At 43.4% G+C, this 21,355-nt stretch overlaps 1 protein-coding gene across 1 annotated transcript in view; it reads left to right on the top strand.

Annotated features, from left to right (window-relative positions):
• Positions 1–21,355, top strand: part of LOC122452285 (quinone oxidoreductase-like protein 2) — a 31,534-nt gene that overhangs the window by 5,033 nt on the left and 5,146 nt on the right. The window contains exons 5-9 of the mRNA XM_043485789.1: positions 310–375; positions 1,157–1,266; positions 2,634–2,715; positions 7,130–7,311; positions 9,295–9,523. Coding sequence (XP_043341724.1) covers positions 310–375; positions 1,157–1,266; positions 2,634–2,715; positions 7,130–7,311; positions 9,295–9,523 — 669 coding nt within the window. The remainder of the gene's footprint in view (positions 1–309; positions 376–1,156; positions 1,267–2,633; positions 2,716–7,129; positions 7,312–9,294; positions 9,524–21,355) is intronic.

The following is a 21,355-nucleotide window of genomic DNA, read 5'->3' on the forward strand; positions in this document are numbered from 1 at the left end:
TAGTGAATTCTCAAGTTTCAGTATTTTGTGAGAGAAATGAATACTGAGATTCTAATTCATATCAGTTTTTTCCTTTCTCGGTTCAGTCATCGTCCAAAATGTGCTCAAATTGGCTTGGCTGCCTAATGGGGGTTGTGTGAAAACAGCTGAATTATTTACTAAGCAATAACACTGAATAGATAATTAAGGGAACCTGTGTCTTACTGGATCAGAAAGAACAGTTTTCTTTATTTTTTGGGTTAAATTGGGAAGGGGTTAAATGGCAAGAGCATATATTTGAACATACCCTTAATGGTATTTTCCCTTCAGGGAGATCGAGTTATTGGCCTGCCGAGCTTTAATGGTATGGCTGAAGAATGCATCATTGACCACAAGGTAGTTCTACTCCTCAATATTCATCCTTGGAGATTCTTTTTCTGCTGTCTTTCATTTTCACCTATCCCTCAGTGCTTCTCCTTTTCCTCTCTTTTTTTTTGTATTCTTTTGCTTATATCTTGTTTCTCAGCCAAGCACTTCTTTCTTTCAAATGTTAAGCCTTTTTTTTTTTGTTTGCTTGTTTTGGTGTGACAACCATTGCATAGAGCTTTGTTTGTATGGAGTGGTTTAATGAAGAAGGGCATTTTGTTTTCTGAGGCCTGGAACAATCGACTGGCTGTCCAACTGGACCATAGCTAGGTGGTTTTGGTAGAAAAACTGGTTTGAAGCCTGGATGTAATGAACTTCTTCCCCGCACCAAGCTTGTGAAAGATAATCCTCCTGGGAGGTAGCCAGCTGGTATAGGGGCGTGATTGTCCGGGATGTGAATGGTGCCCCCTAGTGGTGGATAGTACACCTTTTATTTATTTATTTAAACTGCTTTATTTAGGGTAACATTTTTGTACCATGTCATTCCCTTATTATATTAGTACTGCAGTGGCATGTGTTATATCCTCTGCAGATTGGTTCCTTCCTGATCCAGATGCCAGCTTTAGGATTTTTGAAAACGGGTGTGCCCAAGTCTTGAAATTCTTGACCATCGCTTGCTTGGTCTTGACTTCCACTGGGCTTGGTTCTTGACATGTGTTGCCCTTTGCAAGTCAAGTCATAATACGTATCGAGCAGCCTTTATGAAGAGGTACAGTGCTTAATCTCTAAGTCACTGTTATCTCTTTTATAGAACCTGTGGCAGATTCCAGAAAAGGTGTCCCTCCGAGAAGCGGCTGCCCTGCCCCTATCCTATGGCACTGCTATTTTCGCCCTGGAGCGTCGGGCCTGTACCCAGCCTGGGTGAGGACTGTGTCGACGACAGAGGGATAGATGGGACCTCCTCTAATACCAGAAATGTTCACCAAGACCGTGCCGCTCTGACCCTTGTGTACATTCTAAGTCCCTTTGGTCGTGCCCGACTCATTGCAACCCTATGGGCTGTAGCCTGCCAGGCTCCTCTGTCCATGGGATCCTCCAGGCAAGAACACTGGAGTGGGTTGCCTTGCCTTGCTCTAGGGGATCTTCCCGACCCAGGGATCAAACTGGAGTCTCTTACATCACCTGCATTGGCAGGCAGGTTCTTTACCACTAGCGCCACGTGGGAAGCCCTCCCTGACCCTTACCTCACGGCTATCTAAAGAAAAGCCAAAGGAAGGGAGTGACCCAAGATTGGAGCCTGGTGACAGTGGGGATACCCTTTTGCCTGAGAGGGGACGGTAGACTGTGAATTTGGCCAGTATGAATTTGGAGAAATCTTTCTCTCAAGTCTGACCCCTCCGGAGATCACTTCCTAGAAAACCTTACATTTTAGAGAGCTGGTTTATTTCAACTCATTTCACGCTGGTTTTAATGGAAGCCTGTGGCATTTGTTTCTGTGAGCTTGGCTGGGTGTCACAGAAACAAATACCATAGGCAGGTGGCGTGTTGGTAAAGAATCCACCTGCCAATGCAGTGGACACGGGTTTGATCTTTGGGTGGGGAATATCCCTTGGAGAAGGAAATGGCAGTCCACTCCAGTATTCTGAAAAATCTCATGGACAGAAGAGCCTGGCAGTCTACAGTCCATGGGGTTGCAAAGAGTGGGACACGGCTGAACACTGGGTGACTGAGCCCAGCACACACACACAGTGGTATTTGCCTCTGTGAGGCTTGGCTGGGTATACCTAACAGGTATTTCAAGCTCAGAGGTGCTGAATTTCTCACTTCACCTGGAGCGTTCCCACAGCTTCTTGCTCTTTTCTGAGAGCTCAGAATTGCTCCAGGGAGATGGGCTTAGAAGAGCAGCAACTGGTACATGATCATCAACTTCTAAAATTTGCCTATGTTTAGTATGGGAGTGATTTTAGGACAGAATTTAAAAAGCAGAAATTGGAGTGGTAGCACAAAGGGAGGCTACCACTGGAATGAGGAAGAGGCTACCTGGAGAGATTAAGGACCCTCACCTGGGAATTCTTCAGGACTGGACCAAATTAGCACTGATCACATATAATATAGCCCAAGAGGCTGGAGAGTGTTCATGTACGTGTATGTGCACATGAAGGGGGTTAAACTAGATGAACTCTCAGTTCTCTTCTTGCTTTAAAATGTCCCATCTTCAGAATGTTCATGAAATCATATTGCAGTATGATTTTTGGTTTCTTGAGTAACACTCATCTTTCCCTGCACAGAGAAACTGTTTTAGTGACGGCAGCAGCTGGAGCCACAGGCCTCGCCATGATAGATGTGGCAACAAACATTCTTCAGGCCAAGGTATTTGCAAGTTCGATTCTCCATTAAAAAATATCATACCTCCTGCTTTCAAATGTGGTATATATTCCTTTATTTATATAAAAAATCAGGTGTGAGGTACTGGGAATGTTGAGTAGCCTGGAGTAGGGTCTTGCCATCTATTTACTTACAGACTAGTGAGGGGACTGAGGAGTAAGTCTCTTGTGCTTCCAGTTATTAGACCTTGGTAAGATTCAACTCGCCTCACAGCCTCTGAAGATTCTATTTCTGCTACCTGTAATGCTCTAAACAGTCTCCCCCTGAACTTCAAATTTAAACTCAGATGCTGCTTTTTCGGGGGGAGTATTCTCTGTCCCTCCCCTCCCTGGGACTGTTTCTATGTGGTCCCTGAGCATCCTGTACTTCTCTTTCATAGTGTGATTAACCCTACTGGATCAATGTCTCCTTCCCACTGGACTGTAATCCCCCTCAAGGCAGGACCAGTATCTGATCCATTATTGTAATTGCAGCACCTATGATGGTGCTGAGACCACTGTAGGCACTCAATCATTATTATTATTTTGTAAATTCATTTATTTATTTGGCCGTGCTGGGTCTTAGTTGCAGTGCGTAGGTTCTTCAGTCTTCATTGTATCCTGTAGGATCTTTAGTTGTGACATGCCTAACTTTTAATAACTTTTAGTCCCTTGACCAGGGATCAAACCTGGGCCCCCTGCATTGGGATTGTGGGGTCTTAGCCACTGGACTACCAGAAAATTCCCTAAATAATTATTTATTGATTGAATGAATAAATACATGAAAGAAAGACCCAGTTCTCTATCTGGGCTTTTCGTGGAGGCTGTGAGTGTCAGAGAAGAAGAATTTCTTGGAGAAGGTGGGCATTTACGCTGACATTTACAGTTGAATAGCAGAAGAAGAGAAGGGAAGGTAAGGCCGTTTAAGTCATGGGAAGACAGACTTAGGTACTAACATGGTTCCTTCAGGGAATGGCAGATAGCATCTGTGGAGCAAGGGATATGTGTGGGGAATGGTGGGGGGTGACTCTAGAGAGGTGGGGGAGAGATAGGATCAAGAAGCACTGAGGAATCTGAACATTTCTTGGAAACTCTCAGGAGCTATTGAAGATTTTACAGAGGAATGACATGATCATCTTTGCATTTTTGCAAAGTTCACTTTGGTAACGATGTGGATGAGGGATGGGGCTAGGTCGGGGGGTCAGGGGTAGTCTGGAGACAGTAGGGTAGATTCTTGGAGCAATCGAGGCCAGAGGTGATGATCCTTGGAACAGGGCACTGGAGGTGATGATCAGAGAGATACCAAAGTAGAAGAAAATAGAGAATTTGGTGACTGGAGAGCGTCCTGATACAGTTGAAGGAACGAGGACTTTGAAGTTGCCTGCTGTGTTGTGTTTTAGTTGCTCAGTCGTGTCCGACTCTTTGCAGCCTCATGGACTGTAGCCTGCCAAGCTCTCTCTTCATGGAGATTCTCCAGGCAAGAAGACTGGAGTGGGTTGCCATGCCCTGCTCCAGGGGATCTTCCCAACCCAAGGATCCCACATTACAGGCAGATTCTTTACCATCTGAGCCACCAGGGAAGCCCTGAAGTTAGCCTGACCTAGGTGCAAATTCTAGCTCTGTCTCTAGCTTAATAGCTTCAGTCACCTCATTTGTGCAATAGTGCTTTTCTCATAGTGTGGTTGTGGGAATATTGAGATCACATGTGTCAGGTACCAGTCACATAGTGTGAGGCATAGTGTGTTGGGGAGGATCCTTTAAAAAGGGATATTTTCCTGTTATTATCAGACATTGAGTGGGAAGGCGCAAACTTGATGTACTTAGAGATTTGCCGTTTGTTGGGACTGAGAACCTAGGAGGAAATGGTGAGCTCAGTTTTGGATGTGCTGAGTGTGAGGTTCCTCTGGAGCCTAGAGGCACAAAGATACTGTCCAGGTTTGGTGATAATTGGACTGATCTGGAATTTCTCCAGGTGGCAGCTCTCTCTTCTCACATTGACTCTCTTTTGGGAAGGACATGTGAGTTCTGAAACTAGTCTCAGATACCAGGAGGCTCCTCATGGGATATTAACACATTCACACTCAAAATAAGGGCTTATAGCACCTCTCTTAAGGGGGAGAACAAAATTAGTCTCATTGTTTAGAAACACTGACTATTTAACATTTCTGGGAAGACAAGACTGTACTGTTTGTTTTAAATAGATACAGGAAGTTAAGTAGAGGGAAAAATTTGCTATAATTCCAATATTTAATCCCAGGAGACATGGATTCGATCCCCTGGAGGAGGAAATGGCAACCTACTCCAATATTCTTGCCTGAGAAATCCCATGGACAGAGGAGCCTGGTGGGCTACAGTCCATGGGGTTGCAAAACAGTCAGACTCAACTTAGTGACTGAGCATGCATGCATGTATTTTCTTTAGCAGGAATAATGGTTTTAAGCAAAAGCAAACAAACAAAAAAATAATGTCATCATGTCACTGCTCAGAGCATGTCATTTTGATAACACCTTCCATTCACAGTGTCTCAGGTTGCTTTCACATTGTCTGCACAGCAATTGTCTTACCCTTGGTCCTCACAGAACCCATGGGAGATGGGGAATGGAAGTGTTGATTATCCCTATTTCACAGATAAAGAAAGTGAGGCACCTGGAGAGAAAATGATTCACAGCAAGCCTCACTGGGATTCCTACAAGGAGTCCTGGAGTTGGAATCAGTGCCCGACCCTAGTCTGGTGTGTGCCCACTGTAGCACTGTGTGTGGGTTCTGCTGGGCAGTGCAGCTGTTTGGGGGTTCCATTGGGGAGCATTTGAGGGTAACTTTTAGCTTCAAATAGTTATGGGTGAGTCTGGACTTTTAAGGGCACAGATGTTCCTGGGTGTTTGAATGCACATTCTGAAGGTCATCTTGAAGCCAAAGTGCTTGGGGTAGTGGGGACTGCCCCGTGAACAGGCATCTCTAGGCAGTGCTTCAGTGTCTGAAGCTTTTCTGGAGACTTCCAAACCTCAGACCTCCTCACAGTATGGCCCACAGCCATCTGTGTCCTCTTTGGCAGACCGTAGGCATGGCTTTCTCCCAGCTCGAAGAAGTGGGCTTCGGTATCAGTAGCATTGGATTTGAATAGTTGTTTCTACCGCCTGCTACCTGGATAATACTGGCTTAATTACTTAACCTCTCTGGGTCAATGTCTCCATCTTCAGAATGAGAATAACTGTAAGTCCCCCATAATGTTCTTATGAGGTTTAAATAGAATAAATAATTGCCTATATTTAACAATAGATTCAATTTATCTAACACTTTGTTTCCCAAGTACTTATTCCTTTTAATTTTAAAAATATATCTTAGTTTATGGGTGGGTAACTGAAACTTAGAGAATTTGGAAGGCAATACAGACAAATGTTAAAAGCATAAACTCTAGAGATGAATTACCTGAGTTTGGATCACAGTTCTGCCTCCCATGAGCTGTGTGACCTTGGGCAAGATACTCAACTTTGGCCTGTCTCTTCATCCTCAAAATGGGGATGGTAATAGTGTGTATATTACTGGGCTATTAAAATGAAATGAGTTATTAATATATATGTAAGGCATTTAGAATAGTGTCTGGCAAAGAGTAAGCACTATATAAGTGTTAGTTCTTACTAAGTCATTTGCCTTAAGTAACACAGCTAGTTAGTAACAGAGCCAGGATTTGAACTTAGGTCTGTCTGACTTCAAGCTCTTTCCACTGAATCATGTTTTACCCCCTGAGAAGCCCTTCCTGATCTTCTAGCTCTAGGTTAGGTGCCTCTAGCTTGCACTTCAAAGCCCTCTGTGCTTCCGCCATCATACTGCTTGGATCATGCTTTCTTGACTCCAAGCTTGGTATTTAGGTTGTATCCTTACTACTTGACTCATAATGGGTACTCAATAAATGATGGGCTTCCCCTGGTGCTTAGATGGTAAAGAATCCACCTGCAATGTGGGAGACCTGGGTTTGATCCCTGGGTTGTAAAGATCCTCTGGGGGAGGCATGGCAGTCCACTTCAGTATTCTTGTCTGGAGAATCCCTGTGGACAGAGGTGCCTGGTGGGCACAGTCCATGACGTTGCTGAGAGTCGGACACGACTGAGCAACTAAGCACAGCAATAAATAGTGGTTTTAATTTTCATTTGGAGAAGGCGTTATGTCTCCTGAATTGTTTCTTAGCTAGACCCATTGAACTTCCAGGGTTCCTGGAAATGTGGACCCGGTTGTCAGTGGGGCCTGGAGAGGCCAGTGCACTGATGCTCTGTGATGGGCCTGCTGTGCTGGATTGAGGCTGGTGCTAAGACAGAGGTCACATTGATTTCCTTGATCAGCACCCTTTGTTTGGAGGCGGGGTGGGCTGGGCGAGCCCCTCTTGCTACATATTCTGGACCATCTGAAGTGTTGTGTTCTTCATGTAGGTAATAGCTGCAGCCGGAAGTGATGAAAAGTGTCAGCTGGCGATGCAGAGGGGGGCACAGTCCAGCATGAACTACAGTCGGGGCAGCCTTAAGGAGGCAGTGGGGAAGCTGGTGGGCAGTGGCGGGGTGAACGTGGTCGTTGACATGGTGGGAGGAGACGTCTTCCTGGAGGCTCTCCGCAGGTAGGTGAAGTGGTCCTCCTGGGTGGGCTAGGCCGGGGGCTCTGCTGAAACCTTCCCAGACCTTTGGCTTCCTTCTGGCCTTGCTGCTTTCTTGTTTTTGCTGCTCACTTTTCCTGCAGGCACTGGCATCAACGGGAACAGCTGAGTGGGTGGGTGAAAAGGAATAGAAGCAGAGGGAAAATCAGGAAATGCTTAAATTTAGCAAAAACAAAATAGCCAACTGGAAAATATCCAAAAAAATAAAATAACCGCAGACTCTCTAGTTGGCAATATCAAATGCTTTAGAAATTATACATGTGTTAAATTCAGCTCTGCCTGCACCCACTAGCTACTTTATATACATGATATGGGTGATTCTTTTTTTTTTAATTAAACTTTTTATTTTGCATTGGACTATAGCTGATTAGCAATGTGATAGTTTCAGGTGGATGGCAAAGGATCTCAGCCATATATATGCATGTATCCATTCTCCCCCAAACTCTCCTCTGGGTAATTCTTGAGGAGATCATTGTTTGGATGTTAGAATTACTGGGGTGGCAGACCCCCAGTTCACTGTGCATCAAGGGAGAGTCTCTTGATCTGACTGGTTTCCAAAGCTACCACCAGTATAGGTGTCTTCTTGACTTGTTTTATATAAAGAAAAAAAAATCACTGGACATTTCATGGGACTGTTGTATCTATACTAATTCTCATTCTGTTTCAACCAGGAAGTCTGCAGTGCTCTGATAATATTAGCTTCATTTCTCATGTCATCCCGCAAGCATAGTTTTGTGTTTTATCTTAGTTTAAAGGAGAAGAAGCAGAGAGAGCAGCTTGCCCACAGAAGGGATCTGTGTAGTCCCCTTACAAGACTGGTTAGTTCCTCTGGCTCCCTACTTTCTTTCTTGCTTATGGCTTATTTTTATCTTTTCCTACTGAGAAATCCAAACTGGTGCAGAATGGTTCCCCCCTGCCAGTTTGCAAGGTCAAGAGGAATTCCCAACTGGGGATTTAATGCATGTTGCTTTTTTTTTGTTAATTGTTGTAAAATACAGGTAACCTAGTACTTAACATTTTAACCATGTTAAGTGTACAATTAAACTTGTTCACAATATTGTGTAACCATCTCCAGTACAAACTCTGTACCCACTAAACAACTGCCCACCAACTCCCATAAGCTCTATTTTATTTTCTGCCCCTCTTAATTACTGTCCATTCCTTTTTCTTCCCTCATTTTTTTTTATTGTGGTAAAAAGTATATAACAAAAGGCTTGCTATGTTAACTGCTGTAAAATGTATAGTTTAGTGGTGTTAAATATATTTACACTGTGAAACAGGTCTTCATGACTTTTTCTTCTTGCAAACCTGAAATTCTGTACCCATTAAACAACCCTCTTTTCCCTTTCTTCCCAGCCCTTGGTAATCACTATTCTGCTTTGTTTCTATGAATTTGACTGCTTTAGATACCCCAAATAAGCAGAATAATACAATATTCATTCATACAATAATACAATATTCTGTAAGTGGCTTGTTTTACTTACCGTAATGACCTTAAGGTTCATCCATGTCTTAACATGGGACAGAATTTCCTTCCTTTTTAAGGCTAAATAATATTCTACTGTATGTATATAACAACTTCTGTTTACCATCAGTGGATGGACATTTGGATTGTTTCCACCTCTTGGCTTTTATAGATAGTGATACTGTAAACTTGGCTCTTCAAATACCTCTTCAAGACTCTGCTTTCAGTTCTTTTGGATATAGACTCAGAAGTGAGATTGCTAGGTTATATGGTAGTTCTAGTTTTAAGTTTTTGAGGAACCTCCATGCTGTTTTCCATAGCATTTGCACCATTTTACAATCTCACCAATGTTCCTTGAGGGGTCCATTTCTCTAAATCCTTGCTAACACTTACTTTCTATTTTATTTTTAGTAGTAGCCATCCTAATGGCTGTGAATGTGCATTGTCTTTTATAATCTTTTTTTTCCCCCTTTTCCCCTCAGCCTGGCATTTGAGGGCAGGATCGTGGTGGTAGGTTTTGCTGGAGGAACCATTGCTTCTGTACCAGCCAATCTTCTGCTCCTGAAGAATGTTACTGTCATGGGGCTGTACTGGGGCAGATACCGGCACCAGAACTTTCCCGTCTTCTCCAGAAGCCTGTCCTCAGCACTTCAGTACTGCCAGGAAGGGCGCATCCAGCCACACATTGGAGAGGTTTTTAAACTGGAAGAGGTGAGATGCTGTTGTGTTCAGTTGTTCAGTCGTGTTTGACCCCCTTGGACCATAGCCCGCCAGGCTCTTCTGTCCGTGAAATTTTCCAGGCAAGAATACTGGTATAGGGTGCCATTTCCTCCTCCAGGGGATCGTCCTGATCCAGCAACTGAACCCACGTCTCTTGTGTCTCCTGCATTGGCAGGTGATTCTTTACCACTGCGCCACCTGGGAAACCCCTGAGACACTCTTAAGGCATGTGATATAGCTAGTCAGTCAGTTCAGTTGCTCAGTCATGTCCAGCTGTTTGTGACCCCATGGACTGCAGCATGCCAGGCTTCCTTGTCCATCACCAACTCCTTGAGGTTGCTCAAACATATGTCCATCAAGTCGGTGTTACCATCCAGCCATCTCATCCTCTGTCGTCCCCTTCTCCTCCTGCCTTCAATCTTTCCCAGTGATATAGCTAAGGCCAGGAAATAATGTGTCAAACTACAGGATAGTTTCTCTCTACATGCGTGTGTGCTAAGTCACTTCAGTCGTGTCTGACTCTTTGAGACCCTATGGACTGTAGCCTACTAGGCTCCTCTGTCCATGGGATTCTCCAGGCAAGAATACTGGAGTGGGTTGCCGTGCCCTCCTCCAGGGGGTGGATATTCCCAACTGAGGGATCATACCCCGGTCTTCTGCATTGCAGGCAGATTCTTTACCACCTGAGCCACCTGGGAAGCCCCAGTTTCTCTCTAGATACTATAAATCTTCCTTATATGAAATTAAAGGGTGAAAACACAATGGGGTCTCACAAGTTAAAGGGTCATAGGATTTCTCTCTGTCTTGTAGGTTGTATAGTTGTATACTCAGGCTTAGTAAGTCAGAGGGAAACTGAAACTGTGAAGGCCATGAAGGAGCTGGATTTTGAAGGCTCTGTCTACATCACTGGTGTCTTAAACAGAGGGTTGTGATAGTACTTTAGAAAATGATTTACTGGTGTTGATATGAACTCTGAACTGCACAGCATACAAGTTTAAAAAGGAAGCCCTTCATTTGACCTTTGGTTTTAGAATACAGACTCTTTTAAAGTACAACCAGATGATCTAAGCTGGAGTTCTGTGAACAGAACACCAAATCATGCTCGGTATCATATGACTATAATTCATCCATTAGTTACTGTAGTTAATTTTGTTGGCTATTCAAGCCCTTTTATCATTCCTTCACAGTCCCATTAATGTGGCTTAAACATCCTCTAAAGTGTAATTATGTGCATGCATATGCAATGTTGTTGTAAATGCAAATCTGTTAGACATTCACTGTGAAGGGATGTTTTTTTTTTTGGACAGTGCTGCATGACTTGTGGAACTTTAGCTCCCCAGCCAGGGATCGAACCTGGTCCCTGGCAGTGAAAGTGCTGAGTCCACTGGACTACCAGGGGATTCATGGAGTTGGTTTTTTTTTCCTTAATATGTTTTACTCTTCAAAAGACTGTTTTGGTAACTCTAGTCAGCCACTGGTGGAGGCGATGTTTTGTTCACATGCAGATTGTGGAGCCCAAGCTGCCAGGTTTCATTCTCTCCAGCCTTCCATTTTTGTGTTTTTCCTATGATGAGATGAGACACATTCTTCTCAAACGTAGTTTACTTTCTTCCTCATCTTTTTGGTATGTCAGTCAAGAAGGTAATGTTCAGTGGTAAAAAGAGAACCTGATTGGCCATCAGAAAACTGGTTGGATTCTGTTTCCAGCTTTGTCCCCATCTATTTGCAATTTTGTGGAAGTCCCCTCACCTTTCTGATCTTCACTTTCCACATCTGTAAAGTTGATAAGTAGGCATTCCCTTGTGGTCCAGTGGTTAGGATTCGGTGCTTTCACTGCTAGGGCCCAGGTTCAATCCCTGGTCGGGGAGCTAAGATCCCATGAGCCACATGACATGGCCAAAAAAATGTTGAGGGATAGTATGTGTAGCTTTCAGTTTATATTTCTGAGCCACATTCTGAATGAGGGTGAGCTGCTTGGTGCTGGGGCTCCATCTCTGCTGGGACCTCAGTGAAGTGAAGTGAAAGTGAAAGTCGCTCAGTTGTGTCTGACTCGTTGTAACCCCATACAGTCCATGGAATTCTCCAGGCCAGAATACTGGAGTGGGTAGCCTTTGCCTTCTTAAGGCGATCTTCCTAACCCAGGGATTGAACCCAGGTCTCCCACATTGCAGGCAGATTCTTTACCAGCTGAGCCACAAGGGAAGCCCAAGAATACTGGAATAGGTAGGCTATCCCTTCTCCAGTGGATCTTCCCAAACCAGGAATCCAACGGGGGTCTCCTGCATTGCATACAGATTCTTTACCAACTGAGCTATCAGGGAAGCCCCGGGATCTCAGTACTGCATGTTTTATTTCTTGTGTTCATGCTTTTCTTTTCAGAAAAGGTTTTGTGGCTTAAAAACTTGAAAACCATCAGTTTAGAGAATTTCTGTGTCCCTTTCCTCCTATATTACGTGACTCGTAAACTGAAGTTTGCTTTACCTGAGGCTCACATACACCTGTTGATAGAATAAAAGAATAGTCAGGCAGTACCCAAGTGGAAACATGTACTAGTTTTAGCTGTTACTTCTCTCCTTTGACGCGTTCTAAGTACTGCTCAGACATGAAAGAAAGCTAGAGGTGGATTATTGTTTAAATTACCCACATTGAAGTTCACCCTTCTCTTAAACACAGATTAACTAACTATTAACAGTTCTCAGCTTTAATTTGCCTTCCTTTGCAATGAGGACTCTGCATATAGGATTTTTCTAGTTCTTTCCACTCTGCTGACTTTTCTGTTAGTAACTGTTCTCTGAGGCCATGTTCCCTAACACATTTCAAGCATCTCATTCACACTCTGTCCATTTACTATTTCTCTCCTTTCTTCTTCTTTCAGTATGCAAGCTATTTAGAATAATAGTAGTAATGGCAGCTCACAGACAATAGGTGTTTATTATGGGTCAAGAACTGTGCTAAGCACTTTACAGGCATTTTCTAATCAATCTTCACAACAAACCTTTGAAATATGAACAATCTTTTATCACATGTTACAGATGAAGAAATCAAGACTTGTAAATGGTAAGAAGCCTGTCTGATGACATGTAGTGATGACATGTAGTAATGACAGACCTGGAATCTAGTTCAGGTGTGTCTCTGACTCTGGAATCAGAGCTCCTTAAGGTAAGGTCAAACTCTGTCCTTAAATCAGAAAGTTTATTTTTAGAAACCATATCCTAGAGTATGGAGTTTATCCATCTGTCATGGAGGCATCTATGTGAACAAACTGATTGTTAAAGTGACCAGGAGTCTTGAATTTTTAAAATGAAGATTAAATGAAATTATAATTAATTTCACTAAACTTTAAAGCCTGGGTAATAACATTTTTTTCATGTAAATCAGTTAACATATTGGACACATTTGTCAGAACCTGCTTGGACTTGGAAAATGACCATTGTATTTGTATTTCTATAATACCAGAGATATCGGTGCTTCCCATCTTATATTTCCCCCTGAATATGTAGAGTATTGGTTTGACCTTGATAGTTGATGTTAATTTTGTTACTGGCCAGAGTTCTTGTACTCCTTAATCAATAGAAGTTGATAAGAGACCAGAGGAAGAAATCAGGCAAGGCTTTGCAGAGACAGCAAAAAAAGGAGTAGTTTCCCTTGCTCACTCTCTGAAGTGGGGCAAACTGGTCCCTCAAATGGGGTGAGGGTAGGGGTAGAACCATGGGTCAGGCCGGAGAGGGGCTTAGGTGGTCTGCCCACCCCCTTGGTGGTGCCGTTTGCAGGGATCATGCCGCAGCCCCCTGCTTTTGCCCCCAACACCTCAGAAGTGGCAGGTAGGTTTTTCGCCTTTTTGTATCATGTTGTTCATGATTTGCCCCAACTGCACAAGTGTGCAGTTACTTTATTTTTTAAAAGAATATTTGCCTGCTCTGTGTCTTAGTTGTGTCACGCAGGATCTTTTGTTGCGGCATGCAGGTTCTTTAGTTACAGCATGTGAACTCTTACTGCGATATGCAAATTCTTAGCTGAAGCATGCAAGATCTTTAAGTTGCAGTATGTGAGATCTAGTTCCTTGACCAGGAATTGAACTTGAACCCCCTGCATTGGGAGCAGGGAGTCTTAACCACTAGAGCACCAGGGAAGTGCCCATGCAGTTATTTTTAGTCCCTTCCAGTTTCTTTGTGTCCTGTTGCTCCAGGGGATGTTTGTCCAAGTGTAAGCACTGCAGCAAAGGGTCCCAGCTTCTAGTCTGTTTCAACATGATCACACACTTTGTATCTCAGCCTTTGTAGTAGGCGTCAGGTGTGCGCTTCTGTAACCCTCTGTGCTTCTCCTTTATCTACTTGTAGTTACTGGTTCCGTGCTTGTCATTCCCAGAGTCCATAGACTCCGTGGAGGCAGGGGCCACATGCTGCTGCACCCCTGTGTCTCCGGATTCTGCCAGGTACCCAGTCTCTGTCGGATGAATGACTGAGATTATGGGGTTCTAGGGTCAGACCACCAGAACTCACACCGTGGCGCTGTGACTTAACTGGCTGTGTGACTTACATCTTTGTGATTTAGTTCCCTCATCTCTTGGGAGGGCAGTAACATACCCAACTGTTGCAGGAAGAGGGGCCCCTTCCAGGGCCCAAAAGTGGGTTCTTGCCTAACACTCAGAAATTCATTGTCTGAGGAGATACAGGTGCTGACAAAACAAGAGACTTTATTGGGAAAGGGTGCCTAGGTGGAGAGCAGGAGGATAAGGGAACCTAGAAGAAATGCTTTGCCACATGGCTTGCAGTCTTGGGTTTTTTGGTGATGGGATTAGTTTCCCGGTTATCTCTGGCCAATCATTCTGACTCTGGGTCCTTCCTGGTGGTGCATACATTGCTCAGCCAAGATGGATGTCAGGGAGGAGGATTCTGGGAGGTCGTAGGACACGTGGAGTCTCCTTTTGACCTTTCCCGGATCCTTCCAGTGGGTGGTGGCTTGTTAGTTCCATGTTCCTTACCAGGACTTCCTGTTGTAAAATAACTCACACAAATGGTTACTACATTTGGTACTACCTGGCCAGGGTGGGCGGTTGCAGTCAGTGTTTCCCCTGACACAGTCTCCTAGGGTTGACGATTAAATAAGATAATACACATAAAAGCGCATAACAAACATGTTTAAAGGAAAATGTGTAGTCATCATAAAATAACAGAGTTGACCTTTTTCAGTCTCTGAACTCTAACACTTTGCACTGACACTGTGCATGATAAGTCGCTTTAGTTGTGTCCGACTCTTTGCGACCCTATGGACTGTAGGTCTCCCCTTTCCATGGGATTCTCCAGGAAGAATACTGCCATGCTCTTCTCCAGGGGACCTTCCCAACCTAGGCATCAAACCAGCGTCTCTTATATGTCTCCTGCATTGGCAAACAGGTTCTTTACCACTAGCGCCACCTGGGAAGCCTGTTGACACTTTAGAGGGCAGATTAGAGACACAGTCTCCAGATTTTGAATTTTTACTAGAATTTGTTGTTTTCTGAACTGTTATGTCTGTACCATGATGCGTGGATCATGAATTAGCACTGTGCTCAGAGGGTGGCATTATTTGGATGTGCTGGGTTTCTTTTCTGTGGGGAGCCACCCACACACATCTCGACCTGACACAGTACTTACACCTCACGGATCTGAACTTGTTATTATGTGAAGGTTGGGTGAGATCACCCTGTGAACAGATTTAATGGGTAGAAATTGAGGTTTCCTCAGTGTATCTGTGGAATATTCTAAAGAATTAAATTACTCTGTTTTGATAGAATGCATATTATTTTAGTCCATTGCTCTAGACCCAGTTTATGGGCCCCTCACATCAGCCAGCCCACCTGCCCTAGGCCTTGGCCACTTATCACACTTCTCTTGTCCCCGCAACGATGCAGCCCAGGGCCCATCCCTAGGGTCTGTCCCCTGACGCTGTTGACTGTCTCGTACTTTCCCTAAGTATAGGGCTGATCTTAGGCAAAGTCACTGCTTTGTTCATCAGGGAGCTGCTGAAGCTCTAGCTTCTCCAGAAACCAGATGTGGGGCTCTGGGTAACACTGTCCAGAAGTGTGGGGGAACTCCTCCCAACTGAGCAAGCTGGGACAAGTGAGAGACTGGAGATAAATCACTTGCCTTTTCTCTTTTCCTGATGGCTGTTTCTATGTGCCTTGGGTCCTATACCGCCTCTCTGGAGAGGCCCCATGTGGACAATAGCCAGCTGCCCCCCTGAAGCTATGAGCAGTTCAGGATTGGTAACACTCTTCTCGTGCTTCCTCTTCCTCCTTCCTTGATTCACCCCACTTTCCCTCATCCTGCCCCGCTAGCACTGCAGTGTAGCACTAGGACATATGTTTTCATCAGGCCATATTTTCTAGGGAACCCAGACTGACACTTAATATTGAAAATTTATTTTTGTGTTTAATAATATATGGCTTGACTTTTTTTTTAAAGTCAGATTTATTGAGGTTTAATTGCATATTCAAAAGTAAAATTTGCATATTCAAAATTCTCCAAGTCAGACTTCAAACGTATGTGAACCATGAACTTCCAGATGTTCAAGCTGGATTTAGAAAAGGCAGAGGAACAGAGATCAAATCGCCAACATCTGTTGGATCATTAAAAAGCAAGAGAGTTCCATAAAAACATCTACTTCTGCTTTATTGACTACGCCAAAGCCTTTGACTGTGTAGATCACAACAAACTGTGGAAAATTCTTAAAGAGATGGGAATACCAGACCACCTTAACTGCTGCCTGAGAAGTCTGTATGCAAGTCAAGAAGCAACAGTTAGAACCATACATGGAACAACGGACTGATTCCAAATTGGGAAAGAAGCACGTCAAGGCTGTATATTGCCACCCTGCTTATTTAACTTATATGCAGGGTACATCATGAGAAACACTGGGCTGGAGGAAGCACAGGCTGGAATTAAGATTGCCAGGAGAACTATCAATAACCTCAGATATGCAGATGACACCACCCTTATGGCAGAAAGCGAAGAAGAACTAAAGAGCCTCTTGATGAAAATGAAAGAGGAGAGTGAAAAAGTTAGCTTAAAACTCAACATTCAAAAAACTAAGATCATGGCATCCAGTCCCATCATTTCATGGCAAATAGATGGGGAAACAATGGAAACAGTGAGAGACTTTATTTTGGGGGGTTCCAAAATCACTGCAGATGGTGACTGCAGCCATGAAATTAAAAGATGCTTGCTCCTTGGAAGAAAAGCTATGACCAACCTAGACAGCATATTAAAAAGCAGAGACATTACTTTGCCAACAAAGGTCCATCTCATTAAAGCTATGGTCTTTCCAGTAGTCATGTATGGATGTGAGAGTTGGATTGTAAAGAAAGCTGAGTGCTGAAGAATTGATGCTTTTTTGAACTGTGGTGTTGGAGAACCTTGGACTTGAGAACTTGAGAGTCCCTTGGACTGCAAGGAGATCCAACCAGTTCATCCTAAAAGAAATCAGTCCTGAATATTCATTGGAAGGACTGATGCTGAAGCTGAAGCTCCAATCCTTTGGCCACCTGATGCGAAGAACTGACTCATTTGAAAAGACCTGGATGCTGGGAAAGATTGAAGGTGGAGGAGAAGGGGTCGACAGAGGGTGAGATGGTTGGATGGCATCACCGACTTGATGGACAGAGTTTGAGTAAACTCTGGGAGTTGGGGATGGACAGGGATGCCTGGCGTGCTGCAGTCCATGGGGTCGCAAAGAGTCAGACACAACTGAACAACTGGACTGAACTGAACATTTTAATTTACTTTACGACTGAGATTTCTAGGTCATGTGGTGTTATGCTTAATCTTTTTTTTTTTTATTTAAACATTTAATTGGCTTTATTTATTGAGCAGCAGACCCCCCATCTGCCCCTCCCCAGTCTCCAATGGTGGCTAGATAACATCATTATATAAGAATACCAATTTAAGACTCTGATAGAGAACAGAACATCCCCCCATTTGGGCAAGAGGTGAGGAGGAATGGATTAGGAGTTTGAAATAAGTAGATGTAAACTGTTATATATAGAATGGATAAACAACAAGGTTCTGATATATATATGTGTGTATATATATGTGTGTATATATACACACACACAGGGAACTACATTCAATATTCTGTAATAAACCATAATGGAAAAAAATATGAAAAAGTATATATTTAACTGAATGGGGGCTTCCCAGGTGGTACTAGTGTTACTAGAACCCGCCTGCCAATGCAGGAGACATAAGTGACACAGGTTCGATCCCTGGGTTGGGAAGATCCCCTGGAGAAGGAAAGGGCAACCCTTTCCAGTATTCTTGCCTGGAGAATCCCATGGACAGAGGAGACTTGTGAGCTATATAGTCCATAGAGTTGCAAAGAATTAGACGTGACTGAAGTGATTTAGCATGCATGCATAACTGAGTCACTTTGTTGTACACCAGAAACTAACATGTTGTAAATCAACTATATGTCAATAAAAAAAAAAGAATGTCAGTTTAAAAGCAATCTATGCAGAATTCTAAATATAACAGATGTTTATGCTCCTCAAGGAAGGGCAAGCTAGACAAATCAGTAGTTTGCTCTCTGTACCTCAGCTACTGAGAAGCAATTCTGTTACAGGCTCTACAGCCCATGATTTTGAAGGCAAGGTTGCTACTATTGCATTTCTTTCAAAGCCCATAGTACATAGATTTTCTTTCTTTTGGTATATTCTGGATTAGAAACTGGTGCTTCTGTATACAGCCTTCCCAGGTGGCTCAGTGGTAAAGAATCCGCCTGCCAATGCAGGAGACTTGGGTTCAATTCCTGGATTGGGAGGATCCCATGGAGGAGGAAATGGCAATGACTGTCTGTGTGAACATTTCAGTACAAGCATTGTACTGGTCTGACACTATATGTTTACCTTTAATAACTATCAGACTGTTTATCCCAGTGGTTGTAATATTTGGCATGTCCCCCAACAATGTAGGAACATTGCTTTGCGTCTGCCAGAACTTAAGTGTTGTCAGCTCTTGTCTTTAATTCTAGCCATTCAGTAGGTGCGTACTGGTATTTGATTCCGGGTTTAATTTGCATTTCTCTAATGAATAGTGATCCCGAGTATCTTTTCATATGCTCCTTTGCCAGCTGTATCTTTTCTGGTGAAATGCACTGACTGACTTATAAAAGAAGATTTGGATTTGCTTCTATCAGAGCAGTGGTCTGATAAATATAATTCAACTATGACAGTGTATCACTGACTAAACATTTCTACCTTTTAAAAACAATCCCACTCAGTCCCTGATATACTTACTCATTCATGAGTTTGTTTTATTCATCAAACGTTCACTGGGTATATTCTGTAAGCCTTAAGGAATTTTTTTCTTTTTCTTTTTTTTTAAGTTGGGACAGTCTCAGGACAGTGCTTGTTTGGAGGAAGAGCTGCTTTCTAATGGGAAACATGAATCAGCATAATGTATTTAGGGAACTCTAGGTTACTCTGATTGGGGCTTCCCAGGTGGTGCTAGTGGTAAAGAACTCGCCTGCCAATGCAGGAGACTTAAGAGACCTGGGTTCCATCCCTGAGTCAGGAAGATCCCCTGAAGGAAGGCATGGCTGCCCACTCCAGTATTCTTGCCTGGAGAATCCCATGGACAGAGAAGCCTGGCAGGCTACAGTCCATAGGGTCACACAGAGTTGGACACAACTGAAGTGACTTAGCACAAACACACAGATACAGGTTACTCTGATTACTCCTGTCTGATGAGCTAATTAAAAATTCCAACAGCAGAACCTACAACAGGTTCTCACCCTGCCCCTACATTCCAGGTTGCTTATCTCCAGAGACAGATGTAATTGACTTCAGCCCCTGCAGGGCAGAGAACCAGGGTTCTGGGTTCTCAGTCTGTGTATCTCTCTAGGCATCAGTATGGAGCAGCCTTTCTGTGACATCGCCTGTAGGATACGGAAGAGGTGCCGGAGGGAGGATGTCCCCAGCTATCTGAATTATCGATCAAAAGACTCTGGTCTAAAGCCATGTGCTTCACTTCCTAGTCTCTGACTGAGAGTCTTATCACTCATTAAATATCTAGTTTCAACACCACCAGTTGTCTATCTTCCCAGTCCAGCTAGCAATTGAAAGGTAGAAAGGGACAGAGCTGGGTTATTTTTAGAAGCAGCTGTCACAACAGAGGTAGCATCTGGACATAGAGTTAACAGAGCGTCTAAAAAAACAAAAGGCAGAATAATGGATATTCAGAATTATGAGATTCCCAACTCATGGAACAAAAAGGTTCTATTTCCTTCTGTCCCCCATATTATCTTTTAAAGAAGTTAGATATATGTGCTACATTTTTATAAAGGTTTATATGTAGATTGATTAAAAATAAGTTTTAACATTTGAAGGGACAGCTTTCTTTTTATGTTAACATTCATTTGCAGAGGATTCCTCATGTCTCTAGGATGCCAGGTGAAGAGAAATACCACTCTGTCCAATTATGTTTGTTTCCCCAAGTATTTTCTGTTGTTGGCCTGTGACAGATCTCCGGGAACAATAAACTTCTAACTGACAGGGAGAGTGATGCAGCTGTGAGTCACCTGGAGATGTACCTTTGAGTTATCGACAGGGTGAAGATGAGTGTTTCAGACATCTGTCTTAGACATCTCCCACGTCTTCTGAATGCATCTAAATCTGCATAGATTGGGAAGGTCTCTGTAAGGCACAAAGCCCTGAAAGACAGATGTTCTTGAGAAACCAGGGATTTCATGCTGTGGAGAGATTGCCACTTTTGATTTGCTTCTGTGCTCATTTTTATTTAGTTATTTTTCTTATGCTTTTGGGGGAGGACTTCAAGAGGAAAGGCTTGGTTAATCAAAATCCTCTTTCAAAGCACATTTTCATTGTTGGACCACACAAGGCCCCTCTTTGGCTTTTATGTCTGTATATTTATGGCTGTCTCTATTTACTTCCTCCCTTTATCTTCCTTTCCTCCCCTCAGAGTCAGTCTTTATAATGTGTTTGATGCTTATCTTTGGATTTATATTTCTCTGTAAAACATACAGAATCATTTTGTGTGCTAATTTATTTCAAGTGATGTAAATGTGCGGTAGATCTTATTCTGTTTTTTATTTTTTCATGCAGTGCCATCTTTAAAAAAAAATTGATTTATTTGGCTGCTTCAGGTCTTAGTTGTGGCCCTTGGGGTCTTTGATCTTCTTGCGGCATGTGGGCTCTAGTTTCCTGACCAGAGATCGAATCTGGGCCCCCTGCATTGGGAAGTGTAGTCTTAGCTACTGGACCACCAGGGAAGTCCCAGTTCTGTCTGTTTAAGATCCCCTCACATTGCTGTTCCTATGTCCAGTTCGTTACCCTTCACTGCTGTGTAATAGTCTGCGCATGTACCATGGTTTACAGATCCCTTCCCTAAAGATAAAATTGATGTGATTGCCTGCCCCTGTGATTGGTGCTGTAATGATCAGTCTCATGGGTGACTGTTAGGACTTGTGCAAGTGTTGCTGTGGGAGTATTTTCCCAGGAATAGGGTAGTTGGGTCATGGGATGCCTATTTCATCTGACTGCCAACTGTTCTCCAGAATGACTTGCCCTGTCTACGCCTCTACCAGCAATGCATGAGAATATTTTTATTCATTTACCACCCGTCGGTATATAGCATGGTGGCTCAGCTGGTAAAGAATCTGCCCGCAATGCAGGAGACCTTGGTTTCAATCCCTGGGTTGGGAAGATCCGCTGGAGAAGGGAAAGGCTACCCACTCCAGTATTATGGCTTGGAGAATTCCATGGACTGTATAGTCCATGGGGTTGTGAAGAGTTGAACATGACTGAGCAACTTTCACTTTCACTTTCTT

The sequence above is a fragment of the Cervus canadensis genome, chromosome 13 (assembly GCF_019320065.1).
Source record: "Cervus canadensis isolate Bull #8, Minnesota chromosome 13, ASM1932006v1, whole genome shotgun sequence".
NCBI lineage: Eukaryota > Metazoa > Chordata > Mammalia > Artiodactyla > Cervidae > Cervus > Cervus canadensis.